Source organism: Acomys minous, assembly GCF_964271855.1.
Source record: "Acomys minous genome assembly, chromosome: 13".
Classification (NCBI taxonomy): Eukaryota; Metazoa; Chordata; class Mammalia; order Rodentia; family Muridae; genus Acomys; species Acomys minous.
Window position 1 is genome coordinate 32,110,851 of NC_140495.1, and position 27,677 is coordinate 32,138,527.

General features: G+C 49.2%; 1 protein-coding gene across 3 annotated transcripts in view; it reads right to left on the reverse strand.

Annotated features, from left to right (window-relative positions):
* The window catches only part of RASGRF1 (Ras protein specific guanine nucleotide releasing factor 1), a 106,804-nt gene that overhangs the window by 36,386 nt on the left and 42,741 nt on the right, over nucleotides 1-27,677 (reverse strand). For all 3 annotated transcript variants that reach the window (XM_084752248.1, XM_084752247.1, XM_084752249.1), the window contains exons 6-14: nucleotides 22,999-23,078; nucleotides 20,731-20,924; nucleotides 20,166-20,275; nucleotides 16,512-16,630; nucleotides 14,528-14,688; nucleotides 10,903-10,966; nucleotides 9,879-10,015; nucleotides 7,345-7,427; nucleotides 347-595 (exon numbers count right to left, since the gene is read on the reverse strand). In XM_084752248.1, the coding sequence (XP_084608374.1) occupies nucleotides 347-595; nucleotides 7,345-7,427; nucleotides 9,879-10,015; nucleotides 10,903-10,966; nucleotides 14,528-14,688; nucleotides 16,512-16,630; nucleotides 20,166-20,275; nucleotides 20,731-20,924; nucleotides 22,999-23,078 (1,197 nt within the window). The remainder of the gene's footprint in view (nucleotides 1-346; nucleotides 596-7,344; nucleotides 7,428-9,878; nucleotides 10,016-10,902; nucleotides 10,967-14,527; nucleotides 14,689-16,511; nucleotides 16,631-20,165; nucleotides 20,276-20,730; nucleotides 20,925-22,998; nucleotides 23,079-27,677) is intronic.

Here is a 27,677-nt window from a genome sequence, read left to right on the forward strand (position 1 = left end):
TCTTTTTCAGTGACCTCAATGTCATGGAAGTGTGCGGGCTCAGGAGGGGTGTACGTACCTGGATGGGATTCTATATATAATGTCTAAATAAATTTAAGTGTGTGTGTGTGTGTGTGTGTGTGTGTGTGCGCGCGTGTGTGTGCGTGTGCGTGTGCGTGTGTGTGTGTTTTTGGGGATGTTAGGGTCATAGAGCGAATGTGGAAGCCAGAGGACAACTTGCAGGAGTGGGCTGTCTCCTTCCACCATGTGGGTTGCAGGCTTCGTAGCAGGTGACTCTGCCCACTAAACCATCGTGTCAGAGTCCAGGGCTTCTTGCAGACGCTGATGGCAAGGAGTGTGCATGCACCTGGCCGGAATGGCGCTGATGGGCTTCTTGTAGATGGTGATCAGCTTGTCTAGGACCACCACAGCGGTGGTGAAGACCCGATAGGAGTGCAGGAAGGTGTTGAGGAAGTCAATACTCAGGAAGCGAAGGTCCGTCAGGCGCTCCAGCAGCCGCTCCACGCTGGCGTACCGGATCTGCAGCACTTTGCAGGAGTTCATGGTTTTGCTGAAGCGAATGTCAACGTCATCACAATATAAGGAGGCATCAGACCTGCAGAGGGTGAAGGCGGGAAGAGGCGACATGTGTGCAGATGTCAACATCATCACAATATAAGGAGGCACTGGACCCGAGGGAGGACTGAGGGAGGAGAAAGAGGAGACGAATGTCTAAGGTTGTTGGGGCCAGTGGCGTCTCTTCACCAGGCCTGGGCTGAAGCTACCACTAGGCCATCTTGTCAACTTCCCAATCAAGAACAGTCTTCCTGGAAACTTCAGAAGAAAAACCCCAAGAAAGAACTGTAAGTCCTTTCCCTCAAATTCTAAAAATCCTTCACTATGCAGCACTTGTCCCCCACAACAGTATCAGAAAAATACAAACTTCAAAAAAAGTGCTTCCAGATTCCCAACACACACAAGAATTTTATTCACATAAAAATGTGCATATTTATGTCTCCAGTGGCATTGTTCATAATAGAGCAGAATGGAAAAAACTCACAAATGAGCATCAGCAGATGAATGGACAAAAAAGTACAGTGGGATGTTACTCAGCCGTGGAAAGGAATAAAGCAATGGATCTATGCTACAACGTGGACAAGCCTTGAAGGCATTATGCTAAGTAAAACAGGCCATGCACACTATGGCTCCATTTATAAGAAAGCACAGAACGGCAAACCACAGTAGCAGGAAGTAATCTGGTGGATGACAGGTGCTGGGTGGGCACAGTGGGACTGACTGTTCATATGTAAGTCATCTCTTCTTTTCGGCAGCGGTGGGTGATGGAAGTATTTTAGAAGTAGATGCTGGTGTGAGTTGTACAACATAATGGATATACTGAAATCTACTGAATTGTGCTTTTAAAGTGGAGGAATTTATGCTGTGTGAATATATCTCAATTAAAAAAAATAGGGCCAGGTGTGGTGGTACACATCTTTAATCTCAGCACTTGGGGGGCAGAAGGCCATCTTGGTCTACTTTGTGAGTTCTAGACCAGCCAGGGCAACACAGCAAGACACTGTTAAAACAAAACAAACAAAACAAAATGTAATACGGGGTGGGGAGTTTTTGACAGGACTTAAGGGAAATTCCAGTGTTCTAAGAGAAGAGAAAATAAGAAACCAGCTGCTGTTTTTCTGCCTTGAGGTGTCTCTAGGTTTTGGCGGGTGCCTGGCCTGCTGTGCAGGAAGCTGGCTGGCAACACCATGTCAACTTGGGGTCCACAAAGGGTACAACTTTCAGAGAAAGACCACGAGGGAAAAAAAAACCTGTCCTCCAGCAGAGTGGAATGGTCTCTTGGATGTGGCTAAGGCTCGGGCACTTCTTGTGGTCTTGTAGTACAATATGCTAAAGTGGTAATCTGTGCTCCTGAGACTAAGTGGGCAAAGCGGTCTCACAGACGTAATGCCCCCTGGGATGCTCAATAGAAGAACCACGAAATCTTTCTAGAGAGATACTTCTCAACCAGGCTCCACAGCCTATCAACAGGTAAATCCTTAGTGACAGTCCTAAATTGAGACGCACACAAGGAACTAAGCCCCTTGACATAACAATAGCTGATTTAGACTGAACCCCCCTGATCTCCATATGCTTTTTCCTCTTCACTTCTCTTTCTCTTTCCTTTCTAGTTTGGGACAGTGTTGTCATGTGTAGCCCAGGCTTGTACAGAGTCTAAAATCCTTCTGCTGCAAGTGCTGGGATGACAACTGTGTACCAGCAGCCATTATAAAATTTCTAGCGAGTCTAGGACAGCCAAGGCTACACAGAGAAACCCTGTCTTGAAAAAACCAAAAAATAAAAATAAAAAATAAAAAACAAAATAAAAATAAAAATAAAAAAAATCTTGGCCTACAAAGTCATCAGTGCAGTTGGCCACAGGCCTATCAAGACCTTTTTCTTCTCATAGCTCCCAGAAGCTATTACTGATGAAGCTGGCTTTGTAAGGCCTCTCACCATGAACTTCTAACTTACGTGCCAGCGTGGGTGGGCAGCACAGGAGTTTATATCTCTTCCATCTCCTCAGCTTTTGTAGCACAGGCCACTCTGCTCTTGACCTCACTTTGGCTACTCCTTGAGCATTTATTTGGTAGACGGACTCTTAACTCTCTAATAGAAGAAGGAGCCCTCGGGGCCTGTCAGGTAGCCTGAGATGGACTTACTGAAGTCTTTCCCTCTGGCCGTGGTGATCACTGCATGGGTAGGAATCTGTCCCAGGCAAGACCTTCCCAAGGCTTTTTCTAGGACTTTCTAAAACTGGCTCTGTCCTTAGGTCCCATTCCTCTGTGGGCTGCCAGGATATGAGAGTTAGTCACTCAGGTCACAAGGGGGAACTGAAGATGGAGCGATGGGTTTAAACTGTGTGCGAACTTAAGATCAATGGCTTCTTCTGGGCCACTGTGTGAGGCAGTGCTAGATGAAGGCTGACCCATAGCAGACTCCCTTTAATAACAAGAGGGTGAAGTATATTTGAGCTTAAGCAAGGACTCTGAAGCTGTGTTTTGTTGTTGTTTTGTTTTCTGGGTGCAATCATGTTCCCCCCCCCTTTTTAAATTTGACTACTGAAAAATCTCAGAGTGAAATGCAGTGTTCACTTGATTTTTTTTTGTCCTTCTTTCTTCCTTCTATTGCCCTCTATTCACTGTACATTGAAGACCGTATCTTGGTAGTTGTTTCTACTTTCAGATAGTAGCTCAATTAGATCTTTTGTGTTTTGGGTAGGATGTTAATAGAGGAGTGTATAAATAAACAAATAAACAGATGTTCTTATTGAAAGGATAAGCTTGAAAAATCTTATCATAATGAGCTGCCAGAGCAAAGAGTACTTAAAGAAACAGAATTCAGCGTATACTGACTGCTGAGGCGAGAGCAGGCTTGCATAGGTAGTTGTTACCTTTCTCACCACTGTGACTGGAGTAACTTAAGGGAAGACAGCTTAGTTAGGTAGCCCAGCTCAAGGCAGGGTGGTGGCACAGGGTCAGGGCTGAGTAATGGCACATGGCTAGCTTACGTCTTGATGAATCTGGAAGCAAGACACGTTTATAACTCTCAAGCCCTTTTGCCCTCTAGATAGTCACTTCCTCAAACTGGTCTCAGCCGTCTACAGGCTCAACAACGTCCCAGAATAGTGTCATCATCGGGGTACTTAAGTACTGAAACATATGAACCTGTGTGGGGTCCTTCACATTCAAATCATAACAGCATCCTTGGGTCCAGTGTGATGGACACTGCTTGATCCTAGCTCTATCCTTGTTTCCTAGACAACACCTATTCCTCAGTTCTTAGTCTTCTCATCTGTGACCTGGAAATAAAGCCTTCCACAAAGCTTTCTCGAGAGTAGACTGAATGAACCAGTTTAAGAGGCCTAGCACAGTGCGTGGAATACAGGAAGCTGTAAGTGATTGACAGCTCTGAATTTCCTGGTTCTGCAGAGGGCATGTTCCACTCAAGGGTACAGACAGAGGTCCGAGGAACTGAGCAACAGATTTGTTTTCTATTTGCACCATGTCTAAGGTGCCTTCTTTGGGAGCTGGTGGTACAGCTGGGTGGTAGAGTACTTGCTGAGCATATGTGAGGCCTCAGGTTCAACTGGTGAGCACTTTCTCTGGAAATAATGGGGTTTGAAATTTCAATAAATATTGATATTTCCCCAAGCGCTCCCAGTGATCAGGAGGGAGAATCTAGGAGGTGGAACAGCAAATTAGGGTAGTGTGTGGACAAGTAGTGGTTCCCCATTATCCCAGTCCTGGCTATACAGTGTCCTTCTGCCTCGTCTCTCCCAGATGCACTGACCAGAGGGGAAGTTGGATAAGTGGTCCCAACCCATAGTATGCAGAATAAACCACAAAGCCTACATTAAGAATGACATATCAAATGCAACCATCTCAAAGAAACATAGGGAAGGCCTTATCTAACTCAACTTTGCTGCAGGACACAGAACATTTTACAAACCTGAGCATCAAGTCAGCTGCTCAGCCCTTTGCTTTTTTCCAGCTGATACCATTGCTCCCAAGGCCTCTATCAGAGTGGCCACCAAGGGGATGGAGCTGATACCCTTGGGGTATAGCCCTACCACTTACAGAATAAAACCCAATAGCTTGCCAGACACAACATTGTTAACTGAATCCCACATACCTCACCAGCCCCATCTTTCACCACATGGTGTAGATTGCTGTGTTGGTTAATAAAGTCTGAGTGTGCTATAAAAAGCTCAGAGAAACAAGAAGTGAAATTAAGTATAGAAATAGCTCGTGAGACATAGCACGCACGCATACAAACTACAGCATCTGTATGCTGAATGTGTAAAGGATCAACGGATTGTATGGGCACCAAGTGTTTACTTATTATAAATATGGCCCAAAGGATGTTCAATATTCACCAAGTCTTAAGCTAGACATCCCATGTGATGATACCCACATGCAGATAACGTCACACCTGTTGGTTAGGCTAACTGATCTGCTCAGCTATGTCAGGCATATGTGCCTTTCTACGTCTTGGAGAGGGCAAATGTGTACCACAGAACCAAGTACCTTCTATAGTTTGGGCCTATTCACCTAACTTTCACTCTAGTCTCCGCATCAGGGAAGGTTTGACACAACATGGGGGAAAGGCAGGGCAGGAGAGCACTGTGTAACTGAGACTCAGGTAACGTGGGGCAGGCACTTGACTATAAGCCATTCTCACCTACTATTCCATTTCTCCACTCCCAAACCTGCTTTCTAAGCTCTGTTTCAAATGGACTCACCAAACCTTATGGTGAAACATCTTAGTTTGGTCCTTGAGCCTGTTTGCTCCAAGGCCCACGGGATAATTGGTCTAATCAGGTCCCCAGAGACCACTGTTCACCCAGGTCACTGCCTGCATGGCATTCTGCAATCCCCATGGGATTACTCATTGTTTCTCAAACACACCGCACTGTCCTGAATCTGAGCAAACTCTCACACCATCCCTGCTTCCCAGAATGCCTTTCTATTTAACAAACTGCAACTGGCCTTAGACGCCAGCTCTGGGTTCCCTTTTCCAGGAAGTCTTGCTCAACTGTGTCAAGTGAATCAGTCCCTCATCCCCTGAAACCTTCTGGTGCCAAACAAACTGTCTTGTGGCATTCACCCTCCTCCCAGCAGGGTGGCATTTCACTGTGTCTCTTTGGCTCACAGAACAGCTCTTCCTATTGGTCCCACTGCCAACACAGCTGGGTGTTTCTGCAGTAGAGGTGAGAGGACTAATACCTGACCAGTGTCAAAGAGTTTTAAGGGGACTGGGGGCACCCAAAGCTATCTCTGCCGGTCCTCAGCGATGTAGGAGAAACTCGAAGTAATAAAATTGATGTTACAAAGGATTTTCTAGTCAACTTGCTTAGGAGACATTAAGTCACACAAAGTAGAGTTTAGGTAACCAAGGGAGCTAAGTGGTACCCTAACTAGCTTGCTAGAGACAACTCAAGCTTAGCACTGATGAGAAAGGACTTATGTCAAAGTTTGTTTACTAGGGATTCATCTCCAACTGGGTTCCATTCCAATGACAAAGAAGGCACCCCTAACTTAACAACCAGCCATTAGGCCCACTCCCAGATCAATACCATGCCTCTAAGAGGCAACTCAAAGGGGCAACACGGGGTGACATCTGTTGTTAAGACCTGGAATACCATAAAACATAATTCTGTTGATGGGCAAAATGGCCCGAGGCAGCAACTATTCAAAAAGAACAACACTGGTGTCCTTGAGAAGCAACTGGCAATATCATCACTGTATAAATCTATTTGCCCAAATGTCAAGACTTGTAGTCGCTGGTCTCTGTTTAAATTGTTGAAAATGTAACCAGTGATTGGGACCTTAAGACACGTAAGAAAGAAGAACATTTGGGGAATGGATAAACCAAAGGTGTATATAGGCTGGGAGAGTCTGTTGAAGGATTGTTCCCTGTTGTGCATTAGCCAGAACCAGTCCCGTGCTGTCATGAAAGAGTTTTTCCTTCATCTCTAAACGTGCAGAGTGACTTCTCACCAGGAAGGTATGTAACAGAAATACCCAATAGGCTCACCACATGCTTGTCTTTATCTTGGTGGCAAGTGTGAGTACAGGACTCTGACATCCTTCAGATACTAAGTCCTGTGGTATCTACTTATCCCAGAGCACTCATGGGAAATAGTGGAGAGGCCAGCCATAGTCATCACAGGCCAGGGGGCGGTGCGGTCCTGGGAGGTACCCACTGACATCATCAGGCTTGGGATTCAGAGGTTGAGGTGGGAGCCAAACAGCCAAGGCACTACAGGGTGAGGGAAGGGAGGAGAGGGAGGTGGCATATGAGGTGGGAATCCCTGGCCAAAAGATGTTTCAGGCAGTTTATGGATGCTGTGCAGGGGCTGGAAAAACTGCGTACAACAGGACGTTATTCCTCTTGTCTCGAAGGACTATTCAAACAGATGCACTGGCCCTGCAGCTGCACCCTGCAATTAGGTTTTTTATGTATTTTTGAAATGTTCTATGTATTTATTTTGTAATTAGAAGAAAAATCCCTAGGAAACAGTATGTAGAATTTTCATTCTGAATATTATATTTTAAATGGCCCAATATGAAGAATAACCAAAATGTAAATAAAATTTATTTAAAAAAAAAAAGCCAACATGTGCAAAGCCAACGAACCACGACAAAAGCTGCACCAAAGCAGCCATCCGAATGGACATTAACTCAGAACACAAAACCATCCCCCGTCATAAAACACAGCATCTTTCCAGCCCCAGGGCTCGCCCTGTCCAGGTCCTAGTGTATCTGAGTGGTGCTTGGTTTTTGGAGACAAGTTGAGGGCACTTACTTGATCATCTGTGGCACGGTGACCTTGGAATTTTCTTCAAATGCATTCATCATGAGCCCATTGCACCGAATGTTATCCACGCACTGGAAACAGAGGGGACCCTAGGCTCAGAACCCAGTCTTCATACTGGGACCCAGACCCACCTGGAGCTCTCCCAGCCTGAACACAGGGTCCTCACGCTTCAAGTGCACTTCCAAGGCCAACAGAGACTTTTGGAAGTCTAGTGACCTCGGGGGACTGACTTGGCCTTCTTGAGTCTGTTTCTTTATCTGCCCAGATGGGTTTAATGGCCCCTGTTTTACCAGGGTGCTTTCCAAGCAGATGCATCAGACTCTGGCCACTCTGCTGTGTCCTTTGAGGCCAGAGTGAAGGATGGGGGATCCCCACAATGATCTGGGCTCTTGGGAAGCTGCCTAGGGAGCTTGTCCTCTGCCCATGCCCTGTGTCAATGCCCTGATGCATGGGGAGCAGTGGGGTGGGGGTGGGGGTGGGGAGCGCAACACAGGCTGGCAGCAGGGATGATGAAAGGATATTTACTCAGTCCCTGAAAAAAAATTCAAAAATGAAATTCCGCATTCAATAAGAAGAGCCCTCCCAAACAACACTTAAAGATACATCTTTTGAGCCTAGTGAAGTGCTCTATGCTTGGCACTTAGGAGGTTGAGGCAGGAGGATCACAAGTCTCACACAAGCCTGGGTTACGTTAGTCAGATTGTCTTCAAACAAAAAACCAAAAGCAACCAAATATGGAGAATTAATCTGAGGGGTGGGGGCAGGGGGCTCCCTAGCCCTCTACCCTGGGGCTTAACATTTCTGCTGAGGAGAAGGTCCCTCCTAGATGAAGGCTGCGGGGTCTCCATGTACATCACAGAATCTTAGTGGCCTTCAGGTTGTGTGTTAGTGGAGGCCACAGGAGGTCACTGGAAAGTGAAAGCTGGCACAGTGGGTGGCAGGTGCCCTCAGGCCCAGTCCCTGTGCCAAAGCCAGGACAACAGAGGAAGTAGCACAAAGGGGAAGATTTCTGGTTTTTTTTTTCCCCCTAGTCAAATTTCTCCACCCACCAGAAGGGGGAATATAGAAATCTGAGACTCTTTTTCAAGCTCATTCTGCAGGTAACTCTAGTCAGAGTGCTGTGGAGACCGCAGAGGAACCCCGGGAAGCTGCCAGGATGGCTCTTGAAGGGAAGATGGCTGGGAGACCCATATTCATGAATATCAGCCGTGTTGCTAGTGGGTAAAGGTCCCTATGGATCCCTTTAGCAGGGCAGCCAGCCTTTGATGGGACAGGAAAGGATCTGGTTTGATCTTTCCATTTTTCTCCAGAACATGCTGTTTTTTGGGGGTGGGGTGAGGTGGGGTAGGGAGAGGGTAAAACTCAAAAGAATACACTATGCATAATCCCACTGTGCCTCGGTCCTCAAGATGGGTGGGTTGCCAGAAGGCCTAGCCACCTCGTATCCCTCGGACCAGGCAATGATGATGTCTGCAACGTTTATAGACTGTGCAGGCATTCAGTTTAATTTAGAGTTCCACAACATGAAGGTAAATCTGCGGTGTTTTACTATTGCTCTTTATCTGGAAGGTTCTTTCAGTCTTTTTTTTCCCCCCTCAACCAAACCCTGCTTTGAAGCAAGGCACAGAGGTAAGAGGGCAGGGAGCTAGCGAAGGAGGCCCTTCAGGTACAGTCCAAGCCCCCAGGACACAGGGAAGGAAGCCAACCATAGCTGTCCTTTCTGCTGCCAACTGGTCTAACACACCCAACCAGTTCTGCAGAGCGAATGGCCACAGTCAGACACTCTGGGACCTGGCTCCTGCTTTTGAGGGGGGAGGGGAAGGGATGGGACTGCCCTTTGTCTCTTGGAGCCCAAGCCAGGATCTGCTGACAGCCCCATTAGTTGATTCAACTTCCCACCTCTTGCACTTTCAGGTGCCCCAATGCCTTGGGCTGCTGCTGACTTTCCTGGAGAAGTCAATCCTTCCTGCTTAATGGTTAAATAGGGTAGGGAGAACAATTCTACTGCTTGCAACAGGCAAAGGGGCAAAATTCCATCTTTCTCTGGCATATGGATGCTGGCCTGGACCTCAGGAGCCTGCCCTGGTTTGCTGGAGTAGGTGCCCATGAATCTCAGGACTGTGGAGCTTCAAGCTGTGCTGCATCTGACCTCCTTAGATGGTAGTGCCGAGACTGTGTGTGTGTGTGTGTGTGTGTGTGTGTGTGTGTGTGTGTGTGTGTGCGCGCGCGCGCGAGCGTGTGCGCGCGTGTGCATATAAGGACCTGGAAAGCAGAATGATGTACAGACACCTTTGTTATTCACAGGTCTGGGCACTGGAAAGCAGAGCCTGAAAGTCTTAAAGCTTTAAACCCATGCTGCAAATGGTACCCATAGGTTGAGTCAGCCCGGCCTGGGCCTCTGGACCTGGAGGGCTCTGGGCTTTCCCATGCAACAATACAGCTCTGCCCTCTCCATCTAGGTCCCTCCCCAGGCCAAACATGAAGGGACAACAGTGCTCTGAGGAACAGGCAATGCTGCTCACCTGGCTGATGTCACTGGTCCACGCTGCCTTCTCCTGTCTGGATGAGGCCACCAGGATGACTGTGAAGGGTGGGGAATCCTTTGGCTCCACCCCGATCTTAAAGTCCAAGTGGTCTATGTCCTGGCCAGTTCCTTTGGCTTTTCCAGTGACAAAATATTTAGTTAGCAGAGTGAGTGTGGGTGCTTGTGGGCTGGATAAGGTTCTCTGGTCCCTGACTTAGGCACCAGTAGAGGATCTGGGAGTATTCTGACTGCTCCTTTTAGAATAGTGTTTTAGGATTTTGGCTGAGTGAGAGTCACCCTTTCAAAAAGGAGAAGACTGAAGATCTAGCACACATTAGTAATTTATAGGCACACAGATTCTTGGCTCAGAGCTTGAGTCACTGAGGGTACATCTTCTGCCCTCCCTGCACCAATGGGTTCTGACCCAGGACACAGCTAACTCTACTAGCAGGGAGGCAGCTGGGCCTGGGTTAGACGGGGGCCTCAAAACCCAGCCCTTTCTACTAACACCTGGGACAAGAAACATTGACATCTGAAACTGTTGTGGACTGGGCTGAACATTCAGCTTGGTTTACAGCTCCCTGATGTGAAAGTAAATCCTAGGTATTTTATTGCTGATCTTCAACTCTCTTTTGCTTTTCTCTTTTCAGTGCCAGGGATCAAATCCAGGGCAAAACACATGTTAGACCCTGGGACTCTTGGGAGTTGTTTACTGGAAAGACTAAGTTCACAGTTTTAGGATCTTTCTGGGGGCGGGGAGATGGAACACAATGGTCAGCTATCTGCCTCAGCCTGGGTTGTTCTCTTGCCTTTTTGCATCCGGGTCAGGGGCTACAAGGTATCAGCTGATACAGTGTATCCTGAAAAGCCCCAACCCTGCTGAATGAGCATGCCGGATTGCATGCATATGTGTGTTTGTGGATGTGTGCAAATGTGTGTGCGTATGTGTGTGCATGTGTGCGCGCACGCACATTTGTGAATCTGTGTGACCGTGCTTACAAATTAGCAACTTGGACACTGACCTTCCTCATCCGTGTTTTCTGGTTCCTCCAATAAGGTGCAGTCGATGAGGGATATGACTCCATTCTGAAAAAGAGCAGCAGGCACCACTTTGGACCAGGCGTCCATGTTCTAGAATAGAAGTCCCAGAACACCAGTGCTGGGAAGGGCCTCTATCCCAAACAGCCACACGTTCACACACACATATATGTGGCACAGGCCGAGTGGACATTCTGCTTTGCAGGCAAAGGACGTTAGCTTGCTGTACAAAGCCCACCAAGGTGGGTGAAATGAGGTTTTCCTCATGGAGACCACTCCTGATGAAGGCTTAGGTCAAGCTGTGGGCAGATGGGCCGGAATCTGTCCTGTTTAGCTTCCTCTTGCTGCATCAGCATCTCTGAGAATTACCTCATAGACCTAAATCTATAAAAATGTGAAATCGTCTGTTCTTGGCCAATCCCTCATGCTGCCAATGGTGAAATAGGCCAGCTTCATGGAGCCTTTATATGCATCGCTAACTCTGTTTTACAGATTTAGAAATGAAGTCAGAGGGGTCAGTGAGATGTTGCCCTCATCACCTAGTCAGCTCTCGGTGGGGTCCCGAGAAAGCCTCAGGGGCCTCATCTCAGCACTAGGTCAGCAACTCTTTTCCTCCCTGTCATTTCTTGGACACTGTTTTGGTGAGAGGAGAATCTGGTGGCAGTCCTCGTAGCCACAGACGCTTTGACACCCCCTTTTTGACAGTGGGGGAATAATGTGCTTCCTCTTAGGTATATAGGTTGGGCTGTGACCAGTGTTGAACAAGAAGAACCACATGACAGCAAAGGCAAGCAGCTCTGGGAACTGCAGCCTCCTGTTTGTTGTTTTCCCCCCCCCCCCTCTCTGGAACACCTGTCCCAGGAGAAGCAGGTACCATGTTGAGGCCTCCAGTGAATGACCATCTTGGTTGGGCAAGCGTTTTGAGCACTGCGGTCTGGCAAACGTTGCTATTGCAAACTGGCGCCCTGAGCCAAGACCACTTCAAAGCCGCTCTGACCTGACCCACAGCAACCGCGAGGCAGTGAGTGTTTATTTTACAAGATCTAATGTTAATATAGACCCAGCCCCATGACTGATTTCTATATGAAAATACTGGGAAGGCTGCCCATTTTTTTTGTTGTTGTTGTTACAAAACTCAGAATCTATTTTTAACTGCTTGCCTGGATCATTATGGTCTTGTGTTATATAGGCTGCCACTTGTGAGGAGAGCATCTGAGGGGATTCCCAGGCCCTGGGGTCTGTTTCTCGCTTCCTTCTTTAGTGGCCTAGAGTTCCCAGGACCTTTGAACAGTAATCTTGACCTGTGACTTCACTGGCCTTGACGATCCTGGAAGGCTCCTAAGGTCTGACAGTCTCTTATTTACATGCAGTGCTGAGGTTAGAACCTGGGACCTTCTGTGTGCTAGGCAAGTGCTCAACCACCAAGCTACATCCCAGCTTTCTGGCTTGTAATAGTTTAAGAACCCATGATAATCTAATCTCTTACTTCAGCCGGGCGTGGTGGTGCATACCTTTAACCCCAGCACTCGGGAGGCAGAGGCAGGTGGATCACTGTGAGTTTGAGGCCAGCCTTGTTTACAAAGTGAGTCCAGGACAGCCAAGGCTACACAGAGAAACCCTGTCTCAAAAAAACAAAAAACAAAAAACAACAATAACAAAAATCTCTTACTTCCTTTATCTTACCTGTGAACCAAGAAAGTAACTGTCTGCCTCGATGGTGTTTTAGAAATTAAATATTCATAAAACACTTGTGATAGGGGCTGGCCACAGTTATTGTTGTATTGGAGGCCTTGCTGTCAGTAATATGACAAGCTCATTATCATAGCATAGTGACATAGAATAGCAACTGTTAAACTTATTGAGAATTTATTGTACTGGGCACTAGGACTCCCCCAGTATTCTTGGGGAAGCATTTTTATATCCATTATGTAGATAAGGAAATTGAGCTTTAGTGAGGTCATGTGACATGTCTGAGGTCCGTACGGTGCTCAGCAGTGCTAGAATTTGGTCACACCCTGGCCGTGTGTTCGTTATTTGCAACATTTTCTTTAAAAATATATTTAAATTTTAATGTGTGTGTATGCGCGTGTGTATGCATGTGTGCGTGTGCTTGGGTGTGTGTTTGTGTATGTGTGACATGTGCACAGGCGTCCACAGAGGCCAGAGGAGGACATCAGATCCTTTGGAGCTGGAGTTACAGGCGGCAGTGAGCCACCTGACGTGAGTGCTGAGAACCAAATCTGAGTCGTCTGGACAAGCAGCACGTGCTCTTCACTGCTGAGCCACCACCCCCACCCCCACCCTGCCTCCACCCCCCCTGCTTCCAGCTCCCAGGCTAACCTTTCAGAACTCAAAAAACCAATGTAAACCTAAGAACTTTCAGTCTCTGATCAGGAAGCTGCTTTCGTGTCTCTGGTGCAACCTGCCTGTGCTTGCTCCACCGCTGAAGGACAGGAGACGTGACCCTCCCGACCTGGACAGGCATGTCTGGAGTAGAACTTGGACCTAACAGTGAGCAAAAGCCTCCCTTGACACCGTTTGGTTGGAACTCGAGTGTTTAATATTTGTAAATTAATTTCTCCGTGTGCAGCGAACCAGCTAATTTGTTGACATGTTAACATAAGCAGGGTATTCCCTGAAGCCAGCGCTTGATCTAACAGCTCAACAGGAGGCTGCAGACCAGGCATCCAGGTCCCTGAAGGATGGTTTCGTTGATGGCCTCACTTAATTAAGGGCGCCTTCTGGCCTTTCCAGGCTGCTGCAATGTTCACATTGGAAATCCCATCTGCTTCCACGGGATGGACTTAGTGTGGGGAGAGATGGCAGCACAGAGAGACAAGAGCTCGTAATCACCACGGCAAATTCATAGGCACTGTCATCTCATTGCCAGCTACCTCAAGCAGTGTTTCAGTGGGGGCTGTTACCTTTGTTTGACCAATGACATGTATACAAGGCAAGGACATTTCCACAGTCACACGGGTGACAGAGTTGGGACCAGCTGGGGTTCAGAGCAATGAGGCTGGCAATGAGTTGTGTTGGGGAGCAGTAGTTTTGGTTTGAGCCCCAGGCTTTACAGCAGAGCTGAATTTGAGCAGGTCTTGAAGGCCATGCTCACAGGGCCTTGCTTGCTTGTCTTGCTCCAAGGAATGCTTGAAGGGTTTGCTGAAGAAAAGGTAAGGCTGTGCAGTTGAGTACCCAGCAAGAGCACTGGTCCTGGGGTCTAGATGCCTCTTTCTTTCTGCCTACTGGCATGATGCAGGCCACTGAGCTTGTGCTACAAGAAGGAAGACCTGGTGACAACAGTTCAGCAGCCTCCCAGGGTCACCTGGCCTGAGGAAGGCTTCCTATGATAGAGTGAGCGAGTGTCTGAGAAGTTCAAGAGGGTTTTGTCTGACAATTTTTGCCTGGAGATAACAGAGAAAGATGCTATGTGTTGCTCTAATCCTTGCCTGGAGGGGATTCTCCACTCTCCCTAGGTGCTCACACACTCACAAACTCCCACCGAAGTGCTTCAGCATCCTACTGTAGCTTCAGCCTCCAGCCTGGAAGAGAAGGAGGAGCCTGTGGGCCTGAGCCCTAGGCCCTGCGGCTCCTCTCACACAGCCTTACCTTTGTCAGGTGCAGTTTCCCTCCCGAGCCTCTGGTGCAGATGATGAGGTGTTTGGAGAACAGGAAGCATTGCCTCTCACCCTCTTTCTTAAGGGACAGAGATCCCAGGCGCCCCCTGGTGATCTTGCCCTTTTCTGACATGGGCACCTGGATGAGGGAACCTGTTGGAGCAGGAAGTGGTGGTGAGGAGGCTCTGAGCCTAGCCTCAGATGACGCTACCCTCTGGCCCAGCCTTGGGGACTGAGATGCAGCCCATAAGTGGTCGTGGAACAAGGTAGTCCAAATCCCCTGCTCAGTCCTTCTAGCCCAGCCTCAGGCCCAGGTGATGGGGATGACGAGAGCTCTGTACAGAGCCTCGCAACTTCCCAGCCAAGGATCAGGGGGTTGGCAATCAAAGGGGCCCTGAAAGAAATGGAGAGCTTCACTGAGGGTTGGAAATGAAGCTGAAGAAATAGGGAGCTGGAGGTGGGTTCTGGTGTATCTGCATGATATATATATTGCACAGCTGTGGCCACAGCAGGCATCACCAATTAATCTAGGCACTTAACCGCAGAGCCCAGACTGAGTATGTAATCCCCAGCGTAATACAGTCGAAAGCCATTGCTGGGTAGAGTAGGTGGCTGCCTCTGTGCTGGCTGTCCCACTCAGCACAAGTGCTACAGGCTCCTTCCCCATGGCCCTCACTGTCGGTAGGGATCTGACAGCATGCTTTGCACTGAGCTCGCCTTCCAGCTCCTCTCCTCTTCATTATCATCTCTCTCTCTCTCCCATAGTAAATGCCACTCTAGACCACACTGTCTAGCCTCTCTGGGGATGCCCGCTTCCCTGACTCCCTCGCCCTTCTCCATAGCTGCTGTGTCCGGCATGTCCATCTGTGATATGTCTTCTTCTGCAGGGTGGGGCTGGCTCTGTCCTCTGGGGACCTGGTGCACACAGGGCAAGGGTCAGGGTTGGCTGTGTGGCTGAAAAGTGGGAAGGGCTGGGAGAGGCTCCAGTGCCTTTTTCTGGGTGATGGGGCAGCTCTCTGGTCTGGGGAGGGGAAAATTCCTACTCCAGGAGGGGCTTCTTTCTAGGGTATTCTTCAGAGAGGCAGAAAGAGGTGTCACGGGGTTTGCTTCTGTCGCGGAACATGCCTTGCGCAACTCAGGGAGACACAGGGACAGAGAGCTGCCTCTTGGCATTATGTGTCACAGGTGGGCCCCAGGAAGGCACTTGGGGGCCACAGCCAGGCACCACCCATGGAACATAATGGCTATTGGATCCTCCCTGGAGGCCAGATTCTGATGTACAGATCCGTGTAAGCCTCTCACCAAAGCTATTTACTAGAGGATTCCAAAGCTGGGGAGAGGGGATGCCGGAGGAATATTTGGGGGGGGGGGCACAGAGATCCATGTGGGACACACAAGCAAGTGCTAAGTTTCTCATAGAACATGGCAGCTGCACCAGGGGACCTTCAAATGCATCACGGCTTGGATGTCTCTGAGCTACCAGGAGCTCAGCAGGACCATGCCATCCAGAACTCTTCTCAAGACACTCGTTCTCAGGAGCCAGAGGTGGGAAGAGCCACTTCAGGAAGAACCATCGAACACGGACACCCTCCCATTACCTCCAGCAAACACCTGTTATTCCCAGGGCCACTTGCTATCTGTCCTCATCCTGTCCCCATGTTTCTCTACCTAAGGACACAGGTCAGAGCTTACAACAACAAGCCCCCCGCCCCCCCTGCCCCCCCCCCCCCCCCGCTAACATGGGACTCATATTTGGCACGAGGAAAACTGAAAACTAAGAGCATCTGCACGTGCGTGTCTAGGTTCTGCTTCCGAGAAGAGCGTTTGCAGCCCTAGCAGTCCAGAACATTCCATAGTGACAGTTGCAGGCCAGTCCACGGGTGATGTCCCCTGAGTGCTGTCTCCCGAGTGCTGTCCCCCGAGTGCCGCCCTGCTCTTGAGGAGCCCTCAGTAGGGTGCAGAGCAGCTTGCCCTACCTTGTCTCACGAAGGTCTGGCTAGTGTCAAGGAGGATCTCACAGCCCTCAGTGATCATGCGCTCAATGGCCAGGTTTTTCCGGATGTTCTCCGTCTCACTGACTTCGTCGTGCATGATCCTGGGGAGACAGGAAGTAAGAGACAGGCTGTCCCACTCTCAGGGAGGGCAGTGCTGGCTCTCTGAGCAAACCTAAGAAGAGAAGTTTGGACGTTAGGCCCATAGTTAAGAAGGGGAGGGGGATGTGTACCCACTGAGTGCCAGTTGTACGCTGGACACTGCCTAGGCTCCACCTGGTTTAGTCCCCTGGCAGCCCAACTCACTAGGTGCTTGTTTTAGAAAAACCAAAATGGAAATTGGCAGCTTGGAAGCAGGCAGGTCATAGTTCAGTGTTGAACATTGTAGGATAGATAGCAAGTCCAGCTCAGGAGAGACAAGTGAGCCCAGGATACCCTTGTTTGTTACCCACAGCTTACTACACACTGTTCTCAACTGCAAGAAAAGTTCATTACCCCTGTATTCTTTTTCCTCAGGCTGTTCTTTCCTTCTTGTTGGGAATTGAACTCTAGTCAAGAGCTTTATGTCTCAGATCTTTATCCAATATCTTTACATGTCTATGCTTTTATTTATATTTATTTATTTATTTTTGTTTTTTCTGTTTTTTTTTTTTTTTTTTTTTTTTGGTTTTTCGAGACAAGGTTTCTCTGTATAGCCTTGGCTGTCCTAGACTCCCTTTGTAGACCAGGCTGGCCTCGAACTCACAGCGATCCACCTGCCTCTGCCTCCCAAGTGCTGGGATTAAAGGCGTGCGCCACCACGCCCGGCTTTTTTTGTTTTTTGTTTTTGTTTTTTGTATTTTTGTTTTTTCGAGATAGTCTCTCTGTGTAGCCTTGGCTGTCCTGGACTCGCTTTGTAGACCAGGCCAGCCTCGAACTCACAGCGGTCTGCATGCCTCCTGAGTGTATGAATGTATCTTTTAATATTGCTTGGGTTCTGGAATGGCCTAAGATTTGGGAGCACCTGCCCATTCTTTTGGCTTGGAGAAAAACTGGCCCTCTATCTGTCTTCTGGGAGGAGAAGAATCCTTGCAATTCCCATTCTCGCCAGCAGATGGCGCCATTTAATTATTTTGAAAAAAAAATAGCACTAGAAAAAAGACATTCTCTGGCAATTTTGCCCTGGTGGGTTCCCAGGCTTCTTAGGAAAGCAAATGAATACGTTTGGGAGTAGGGAGTTCTGGAGAAATCCCTACGCACTTCAAGAAGAGAATATCTTATGCTTTTCTGCTGATTTCTGGAGTCCTACACTCAATTTTACCAAGAGGGCTGGTGACCACATGTGGTTTAATTTCAGGGAGAGGTGCTTGGGTGGGCCATAAAATAAACAGACCATTGAAGGCCTATCCTGGGGATCCTCAGCTCCTATGTAGGCAAAAGGAGGTGGGGCTCAGCATTTCAGTTTACTTTTTTTTTTTTTTTCTGGTTAAGGACTCTCATTTTATTGTAAACTACACTGGCTCACTTCTCTAGTAGCCTCAACTTCCCCTTTTCCTTCTCAGAAAAATCTTTTCTTAGACACCCAGTTCCTGGAGATGGGGCCCTGTTTGAAAAGTGGCTGGTGGCAGCAGAGAGAACATTTCTTGTGGTGAGGGTGAAGTCTTGCTGGGGAATGTTGGACTCTGAAAGGCGTAGAGAGAGGGGACTCCCCTGTGGCAGGCTGACTTGACAAGGCCAGCTGGAAGGCTGGTCAGGACAAGGTCGGCTTCTGAGATTGGTGTTGGGGACCCATGTGCACACGTAGTGAGCTCTTCGAGGGCCCTGGGGGCCCTGGAAGTGATGGTCTGTGTTATCGGTGGTGCTACAGTGGTTGAGGATAAAACGACAAAGCAAATGCCTGGTCCTTAGAGAGAATGCAGCAGGAGGTACTGGAGGAAACAGCGAGGGTGAGCATTGGAGAAGGAGGTGTGGTTCCTAGGCTAGCCTGGGCAGCGCTTAGCTCTCTGATAGTTTTATCTTGCCCGGACCCTTTCTCAACACAATATGGAGGATGAAAGGACACTCCAAGGCGCCATTAGGTCTGGGCCAGGTGAAGATGCAGGTGTTGGGTACAAGGAAGAAGGAGTAGGTTGCGTACCTAAGGCCTCTCAGGCCACCTGTGTGCCATTTGCTCCAGGGCATGCATCCCTCAGTAATGAGGAATCCCTGCGAGGCACCCTAGGCCTTTTCCCTGGGGAGGGAGGAGCTTGTATAGTTTGTTCCTGAACAAGATAGACAGAGGGTCCTTCATCCCTGCCGTTGGCTCTGTCCCTCTGCTGTCACACCTGATACCACGCTCACTCTGGTTCCCCTATAGCTCAGTAACTCATCTGGGTCTCAAAAGGATCAAGCTGAGCAGTTTGTCCCCTGCCTGTCACCTGCTTGTCCCTGCCTGTTCCTCTGCCTAGCTTGGAGCTGACACCTGTCTCTTAGTTACCCTTTTCCGGCTTCCGGAAGCTAAAGCCTCCCTGGTCCTCACTCCCATGTCTGACCGCAGGGCCCACCCTCATGCTGTCACCTCCGCTCAGGCCTGGGCTCTGGTGTCTTCCTGTTTGAAGTCACTCCTGCGGCAGCCTCATAGCACTGTGGTTGTCGCTGAACTGATGACTACTCTCCATTCCAGACCCTAGAACCCTCCTTTCTGGTCTCCTCCTCTTGGGTGTCTACAGGCATCTCGTCTGGAATCTCCGGCCTCTTCTCCTTCTCCCACCCAGTCCATCCGGCAGTCCCCACTAGATCTGCCTCTGAGCTCCATTCCCAACCTAGAGCACTTCCCGCCGCTGCCCAGCACCTGGGTGCAGTGTGACAGGGCTCCCTGTCCTGCATCCTGATTCTGCTCCCGGAGAGAGGAAGGCCCTCTCTGGACTGTAGGACAGAGAGAGGGCCAGGCCAGTGATTCTGGACCAGAGGACCAGTGTCACTCTCTGCTGTTGAAGGGAACCTCAGTTGGTCGCCTGGGATACTCATCCTTGGGGGGCGGGCTCTTATTACTACAATTTTTTTCTTATTTTTTAGGTACCACCCTACCTGGTTTCATGTAGTACTGGACACCGATTGCAAAGCTTCATGCATGCTGGGCAAGCACTCTATCAAATAAGCGATGTTCCCACCTTGTTTTGTTTAATCACACACACACACACACACACACACACACACACACACACACACACACACATCCTCTCCTTCTTCCTCCCTCCTTTTCCACCCCACCCCGCAACAGTCTTATGTAGCTTAGGTTGGCTTCCAACTTGCATGTAGTAAGTAGAGGCTGGCTTTGAACTTTTGACCTTCCTGCCTCCCCTTAGGATTCTACACCTGGCTCACTATAGGGTCTGACAATTTGAAATCGAAAAAGAAGGGGAAACAGGTGTTGAAAGTTACTGGAGGTTCCCTCTCCTGGGTGATGGGTCCACTTGAACGCCAGGATTCTGCAGGCTCCATCTGTGCCAGGAACAGCACCCAGCCTGTGCGGCTTCACCTAGGCCTGTGTGCAAGCTGCACAGGTCAGTCGGGGGTTGGGTGGGTGGGGGACCCAGCTTTGAAGCGAGGTGGGCTACGATTTTTCTGAGGAGATTCTCAGCCCTTCCCTGCCAACCCTCTGCACCGTGGCCGGGCACTCACCTGGACAGTTCCTCTAGTTTGGATTTGGCATAGTCCAGGCTGTTGCGTTCCACGTGCTCATGAGGTGTGTGGGCCAGCAGCTCATGGAGTGTCAGGATGTACCTCGGGATCTGTCAGTGGCAGGGGACATGGAGGGACAGAGCCAGAGAGATGAGGGATGGGTGGAAAGAAAGAAAGGCACAGAGAGCCGAGGGGGGAGGGGGAACAGTGACGACAGACAAGAGACGCAGGGCAATGAGGGAAAGGAGCAGAAGGCAAGATGGGGAGGCAAGGAACAGTTCTTTGAACTCAGCAGGCTGAGGAGGAAAGCAGGCTGCATTTCTGATCTGCCTGGAGAGCCAGGACAATGGAGACCCCCGACCCCCCCCCCCATGTGACTGCCTCCAGAAACGGCCCCTCACCTTCCTCATTGCTGGACAGGTGCATGGGTGCTCAGCTTGCTCTCCACCTGCCAGGGTTGTTGGGGATTGTGTCCCACCAGCTGTGCCCTCAGTGCTCTCTGCCCTGCCCCCCCCGCCTGCCCCCCCCCCCCCCGGCCTGCTCCCTTGAAGGTCACGGCAGCCACCTGGAACATGGGGTAGGTGAGGAAGGTCTCCAGTGTGCGCTCCTCGCAATCGGGCTTGGCTTCGTACTGCTTGAGAAGCTTGTCAAAGTCCCGGTTCTGCTTGCAGTGAGCTAGGATCTGGAGGCTGTACTGGTGGTTGCGGACGAACTCCTGGTAGATGTTGAGCATGGGCAGCAGGATGTCGAACAGGTCGGCTGCAGGGCAGGTGGGGTCAGCGGACCAGAGGGAGCCTGGGGCTAGATGTCCCCAGGCCTTTGGCCCATCGGTCCCACCCAGAGAGGCTGTGTGCCAGGTTCAAATCCCAATTCCGGAGAGAACCTGTCTTCATGGTTACCGTGATAGATACCAGCCTTATCCAGAGGTGGGGGTCAGGACTAAGGTGTAGAGGTGTGGGCTGTCTTGTGGCAGCTGTGACTGACTGACTGGAGAGGCTGGGAGGGATGGAGCACAGTCCCTTGGAGGCTTGATGCTTGTGGCTCCCAGGGGTCCTGCCCTGGGAACCATCTCCAGAAAGCAGCTTTGGTGTAGGTTATAGCTTATCTCATGATCAATCCATGTGGAGTGTGGCCAGCCCCTGCCTCCACCCAAAGTGTCTTTGTAAGAGGGAGGATGTGTGTGTGTGTGTGTGTGTATGTGTGTGATCATGTGTGTGGGTATGTGTGTGGGCATATGTGGTGCACCTCTGTGTGTTTGTATGTGGAAGCCAGAGTTCAGCCTTTGGTGTCCTTCCTCAGGAGCCATCGGCCTTGCTTTCTGAGATAAGGCCTTTTACTGGTCCCTGGGGCTTGCTGATTAGGCTAGAGTGGCCAGAAAGCCCCAGGGATACACGTGTCTCTGCCTCCTCACCACTGACTGGGAATATAAGTGCAGGCCGTTGAGCCCATTTTTTAAAAAGTTTGTTTATTTTTAGTTCATGTGTTTTGTTTGTTTGTTTGTTTGTTTTGTTAGGTCTCACATGAGCCCAGAACAGAGGGCTAACGGAGGCGCCTATTAACATATCATTAACATATCATATCAAAGCCCTCTGCAAGAGCAGTAAGCATGATCCCATGAGGCCCTGGCTTTAGCTTTCTCTGTGGCTTGGGTGGGTGGGGCGGTGTGTGGGGCGGGGGACGGTTATTCCCAGGGCATCATTCCTTTGAGGCAAGCACTTTACTGACTAAGCTCTCTCTCTCTCTAGCCCCATAAAGCAGGGTCTTTGACAAGAGAAACATCCAAAGAGTGGACGGGCCTTGGCGGGTTACCTCTGGCCTAGCTCTGTGACTTCGCAGCCTCAGCGGGCCCTTCCCCTGGGCAGTGAAGGGAACACTGGTGTCCACCTTACCTACCGAAGCGAGACCGTGAGAAAGCAACAACTACAGCAAAGGCTCAGGCCTGGCACAGGTGTGGTGCAGGGTAAGGGTACAGCTGGTACAAGGGAAGGGTGCAGCTGTGCCTTGTTTCTGGGACCCTACAGCACAGGCCTCTCGGCAGCGGAGACGAACCCAGAGCCTTTTGTTTCTGGTAATTCTTTCAACGTCTGGAAACCTATCCCACGGAAATGTTCCCTAAAGATTTGCCGACAGCTTGGAACCAATAAGAAGAGCGAGCTGGCAGCTTAGGTCATGGTATGTATAGGTAGGGACACTGGTGCATCATAGGTCATCAGAAAACCTCAGTATGGGAAAACTGGTCATGAGAAAAAGGCAAAGGCAGGCAGATCACTCACTACCAGTTCAAGGCCAGTCTGCTCTACAAAGTAAGCTGTAGGACAGCTAGGGCTACAATAGAGACCCTGTCTCAAAATAATAATTAATAATTAATAATAATAATAATAATAATAATAATAATAACAACAACAACAACAACAACAACAATAACAACAATAAGCAGCATAATTAATAATCTTATGTAAGCAAATGCATGAAATATCTTTTAAAAACAAGCTTCAGACTCTTTTTTTTCTTTTTTTTGAGACAGGGTTTCTCTGTGTAGCCTTGGCTGTCCTAGACTCGCTTTGTAGACCAGGCTGGCCTCGAACTCACAGCGATCCGCCTTGCCTCTGCCTCCTAAGTGCTGGGATTAAAGGCCCAAGCTTCACTATGTTTTCAGTCATGTGAAATGGGAAAAGAAAAGTCTTAGACTCTCAGAGCTTCCATGTAGGGAAATGTGGAAGGGGACACACAACAGCGACTGAGGTGGTTGTCTTTCTCCTCTCAGGGACAGAGCTGTCTCCTGCCCTGGGGGGGAAAAGGACTATGTGGGGGTGCCATGGGGCTGGCTACTTACCCAGCACCAGGGTGGGCCAGCTGGAGATGCGGGCCTTCAAGCCTTGGTAGAAGATCTGATGCAGGAACATAATGGTCTCACTGAAAGAAAAAAAAAAAAAAGCACTGGTGAGCTCCAGCCTTGGGCTTCCTACCTCCCTGGGGAGGACCCTGCTGAACACACCAGTGCCACCCCAAACGCGGGGCCCTCCCTGGATACTCTGATCACCTCAGGATTAAGTGATAGGACCTCCACACAAGACCCTCTGTGCTGGAGGTAGGGGGGAAGGGACAAGGATGCCAGCCCACAAAGATGGCAGAGAAGAACTGCCACTGCTCACGAGGAGCCTTCCTCACTGTCTCTCCCTTTCCTTCCCCTGCCTTAAGGTATTGAGACAATCTGGAGAATACAGAACTCCAGCCACTGTGGGTGGGAAAGGGTGAGGCTTGGAGCCACACAGAGTGAAGCTCTTATCTGACTTAGGCGCTTGCCTAGCTGTGTGTCCTCCGGTAAGACACCTAACATCTCTAAAGTTCAGATCCTTTTATGTGAAATAAGCTGAAATGAAGGATCTCCCGCAATGATAGGGCTGCTTGGATGCCTCGTATACAGTAGGTGCCTAGCAGAGCCTATATCCCCACTGTCCTTTTAATGCCTAGTTTGTTCTCTTTCTCTCACGCCTTGCCCTGTCTCTCTTTCTCCTTCTTTCTTCTCACCCTCCCTCCTCTGCCCTGCACAGGACATTTCAGACCTTCTCAGTGCTTTTGTCCATGGACCCTGCTCTACCTTCTCTGCTATTCACTGGTCCCTCTCCGCTTCCCCCTGCTCAGTGAGTGCTGATATAGTAAGACTCCCCTCCCTCCCCCCACCCAGATCACAAGTTGTTGGGAGGGAGAACATCTGAGCAGAGAGCAGAGCCTATGCACAGGAAGCCTCTCCAGGCAGCCAGAAGGTATGCAACAGACACTGGGCCATGAACCAGCCAGGAAAGGTAGCTCTTTAGATCCCAACACTGCACAGGCCAGTGTAGCAACACACCAAGGAACATCTGCTTGAAGGCATTGCAAGAGGTGGCTCCAGACCAAACAGAAAGCGAACAAGCTAGTTAACGGAAGTCACAGGATTCCACCCCCCCAATGTTTGTTAAAGGTTATATTTTCACTAGTTTTGTTTGTTTGTTTTTGAAACAGGGTTTCCCTGTGTAACTTTGCCTGTCCTGGACTTGCTTTGTAGACCAGGCTGGCCTTGAACTCACAGAGGTCCACTTGCCTCTGCCTCCCTGAGTGCTGGGATTACAGATGTGTGCCACCATGCCCATCTTCCACTGTACTTTAGTCTACATATACAGTAGTGCGCGCTCTCTTTCCCTCCCTTCCTCCCCCCTCCCTCTCTCTCTGGTTTATATTTGGTATATGCACACCTGTGTGTATCAGAGCAAGAGCCCATTGCATGAGTGTGGAGGCCAAAGGATAGTGTCAAGTGTCCTGCTCTATCTTTTGAGGCAAGGTCTCTCACTGAACCTGGAGCTGGGCTGGCAGCCAGCAAGCCTCAGCCATCCTTATGACTCTGCACCCCACAGCATCGGGGTTAAAGGCATATGCAGCCGTGTCAGTTTTTTTTACATGGGTTCTGGGGATTTGAACTCAGGTCCTCATGCTTATGTAGCAAGTTGCTCTTGCCCACTTAATCCACCTCCCCAGCCCGAGCCTGGTGCCTTAAAAATCCACATAGCCTAACCCAGAGACATTTCCTTGCTGAAAGATGCTAATGGCTGCCTGAGACCTTAGCAAGTCTCATCTTCGGATTGCGCTTCTGATCCTATTCCCATCACACCTGAGATGACCCCCCTCTCTGTGGAAGTCTTGGATGCCTGCATGTCACTTGTGAGACTCGTAATCATCTTCTTCCAAACTCCTGTTAACGTTAGTATCTTGTCCTTTTCCATGAGCCACGGATGCTCTTTCTGGCATTTATAATGGGGAGTGGGGAGTGTTTTCCAGAAACTCTTGACTTAACTTGGACTGGATCATTCAGAAGAATCCCTAATTACAAAAATATGTTACTTATATAATCAGATGGTGGCACCAGCTGCAGGGCAGATGTCATGTTAGCGGGCATGAAATAAACATTTGCTTTGTACGTCTCCATCGTAGCTCTGGGGTGGCCAGGTGCACTGTCAATGACTGGTACTGTTTTGGAAGGGACCTTTGTTTTTCCTTAGCATTAGGTCTCAACAGTCTATGTATTTATAGCTGTGCCTGGTCCCTCTAGATAGAGCACAGGTGAGGGAGATTCTGGATCTTGCTCATTCAGAATTTTAAATGACCACTGGCTTCGACGCTACGTCTAGGTCCTTAACAAGACAGTTGATTCTTTGAAGCTCTGAAGCCAGAGACCGACGTCTTTGTAGCTGTGACAGTCTTCCACGGGAGGCTCTCTGGTCCACATGGAAAACCGGGTGTGGAGTGCAGCCGCCTTCGTGAGTTTCTCTAATGCATCTTCTGGACAACTTACTCCACTTTCCTCACCAGCGCGTAATGCGTCACCTTGCACTGCACGTTGGAGGAATGGTTTCTCTCCATGAACGTCTGCCAGCTTCTAGGCTTCCTCACCTCAAGAGAGTTAGTGCATCACTATGGATTACGTCCCTCCCTCAGGCAATGCCACTGTTTATTTAAGCTTCCCACCTGGACCATTGAGAACCTCTCTCTAACAGTAACATGACTGCCAGCTTCCTTAGCACTGGTATGTTTCCTGGACCAGCACCTTCTTTTCTTAATACAAAGAGTTACATTTATTATTTTTAATTATGTGTCTGAGTGTAGGTATGTGCCCATCAGTGCAGGCATGTGAGGATGCCAGAGGCATGGGGGGTCCATGGAGCTAGAAGAGTTACAGGCAGTTGTGAGCCACCTAACATAGGTGCTGGGAAGATAACTCGGGTCCTTTGCAAAAGCGGAAGGAGTACTTAGCCACAAAGCCCCCTCTCCAGCCTTGGAGTGGCTCTTTTTTTTTTTTTATTAATATATGTTTTATTCCCTTCAAGGTCCTTTTCTTTGTCTTGGAAACTTGGCTGTTTGTTGCAAGAAGCTTGGCTCTCAGGCCATTCAGTTCTCAGCATGCTGTTTTCACTGCTCGATGTTTTTGCTTTTGATTTGAAAAAGAGTATTGAGACTGAGCTTTACTCACACACCCAGGGGCCACTGTAGAGTTACTGCTCCAATTTCAGCATCATCTCTGGGGACAGGGAGGCCAGAGGACAGCAAGTGAGATACAGCAGCGGCCAGCTGGTAGAGCAGCCAGAACGTGTGTGGCATTTATCACATCAAACGGATCCTCTTTTTGTTTTGTTTTGTTTGTTTTATACAGGGTTTCTCTGTGTAACACCCCAGGCTGACCATCTTGATCTTTAGACCAGGCTGGCCTCGAACCCACAGAGATCCACCAGCCTCTGCCTCCCGAGCACTGGGATTAAAGGTGTGCGCCACCACGATTGACCTCAAATGGATCATCTTAAGATACATGACATCCAAACAATTAAGTCATAACATCAAAGTCACTGGTCACAGACCATCATAACAGTAAAATTTGAAATTCCATAGGAATTACCAAACTGTGGCAGGGACATAAACGGTATGCTCTGTGGAGGGTGGTCACATCTGTCCAGCATGGTGAAAGGAATGTGCTACAGAAAGCAAAGCATGCCTCCTAAAAGTGTGGACTCTGAGAAAGAACTTCACCATAGCCTGAAAGCCAGAAATCACCACTGTTTTCCACCCTGTAAGAAAAGCCAAACAAACAAAAAACCAATGGTTCCATCTTGACTTGAGTTGTTAAAAAAAAAAAAGTCTCAGGAGATGGCTCCGTGGATAAAGTACCCTCTGAATAAGTATGGTGAGCTGAGTTTGGATTTTTAGAACACAAAGAAGCTGGATGTAGGAGCACACGCCTGTAATGCAGCGCTCTTGTGGGGAGATGGGGAGTAGAGACAGGTATAGAGTCCCTGTGTCAAGCAAGGTGGAAGGCGAGGACACACAGACCCACAAGCTTTCCCTCTGACCTGCACATACATGTGCCCATACACACACACACACACACACACACACACACACACACACACACACACAGACACACACACTTAGTGAGATGGTGGAACATTTTCCATGCATATTGGCCATTGGTCTCTATTTTGGGAACTGCCTACTGATGCCCAGTTACTCTTTTCTCTCAGGAACTTGAGACAGTTTTCTCAAACACAGGTCTGGCACGTGTGAGTCCCATCATTCACTTCCGATTTATCAAGGGTGGTGATGGGATTGTCCGTTTTGCTCTGGGAGGTTCTCTGTTTTCTTTCGGCTTCAACCTTGGACACTAGGCCTTTCCCAGCTCCTCTGCGGCATCCGTATTCACCTGTATTTTGTTTTATGTGAAAATAGTCAAGCAAAGCTTGCTTTGGTGCAATGTGAGAAGGCTATGAAGGTGACCTTTCGCTTTGTTTGGCATGCGGGTTGTCCAGTTAAAGTCAGAATGTCAGTGGATTTTACTAAATTCCCACACATTTTTTAACCTGAGTCTGGATTTGTTTTTTGATCTGGTGACCTGCTGGCTGGTTCTGGTCCTGGGTGTTTCCATCAAGTTATGATGCACCTTTCTCCTCCCTCCCTCCCTCTCTCCCTTTCTCTCTCTTCATCTATCTATCC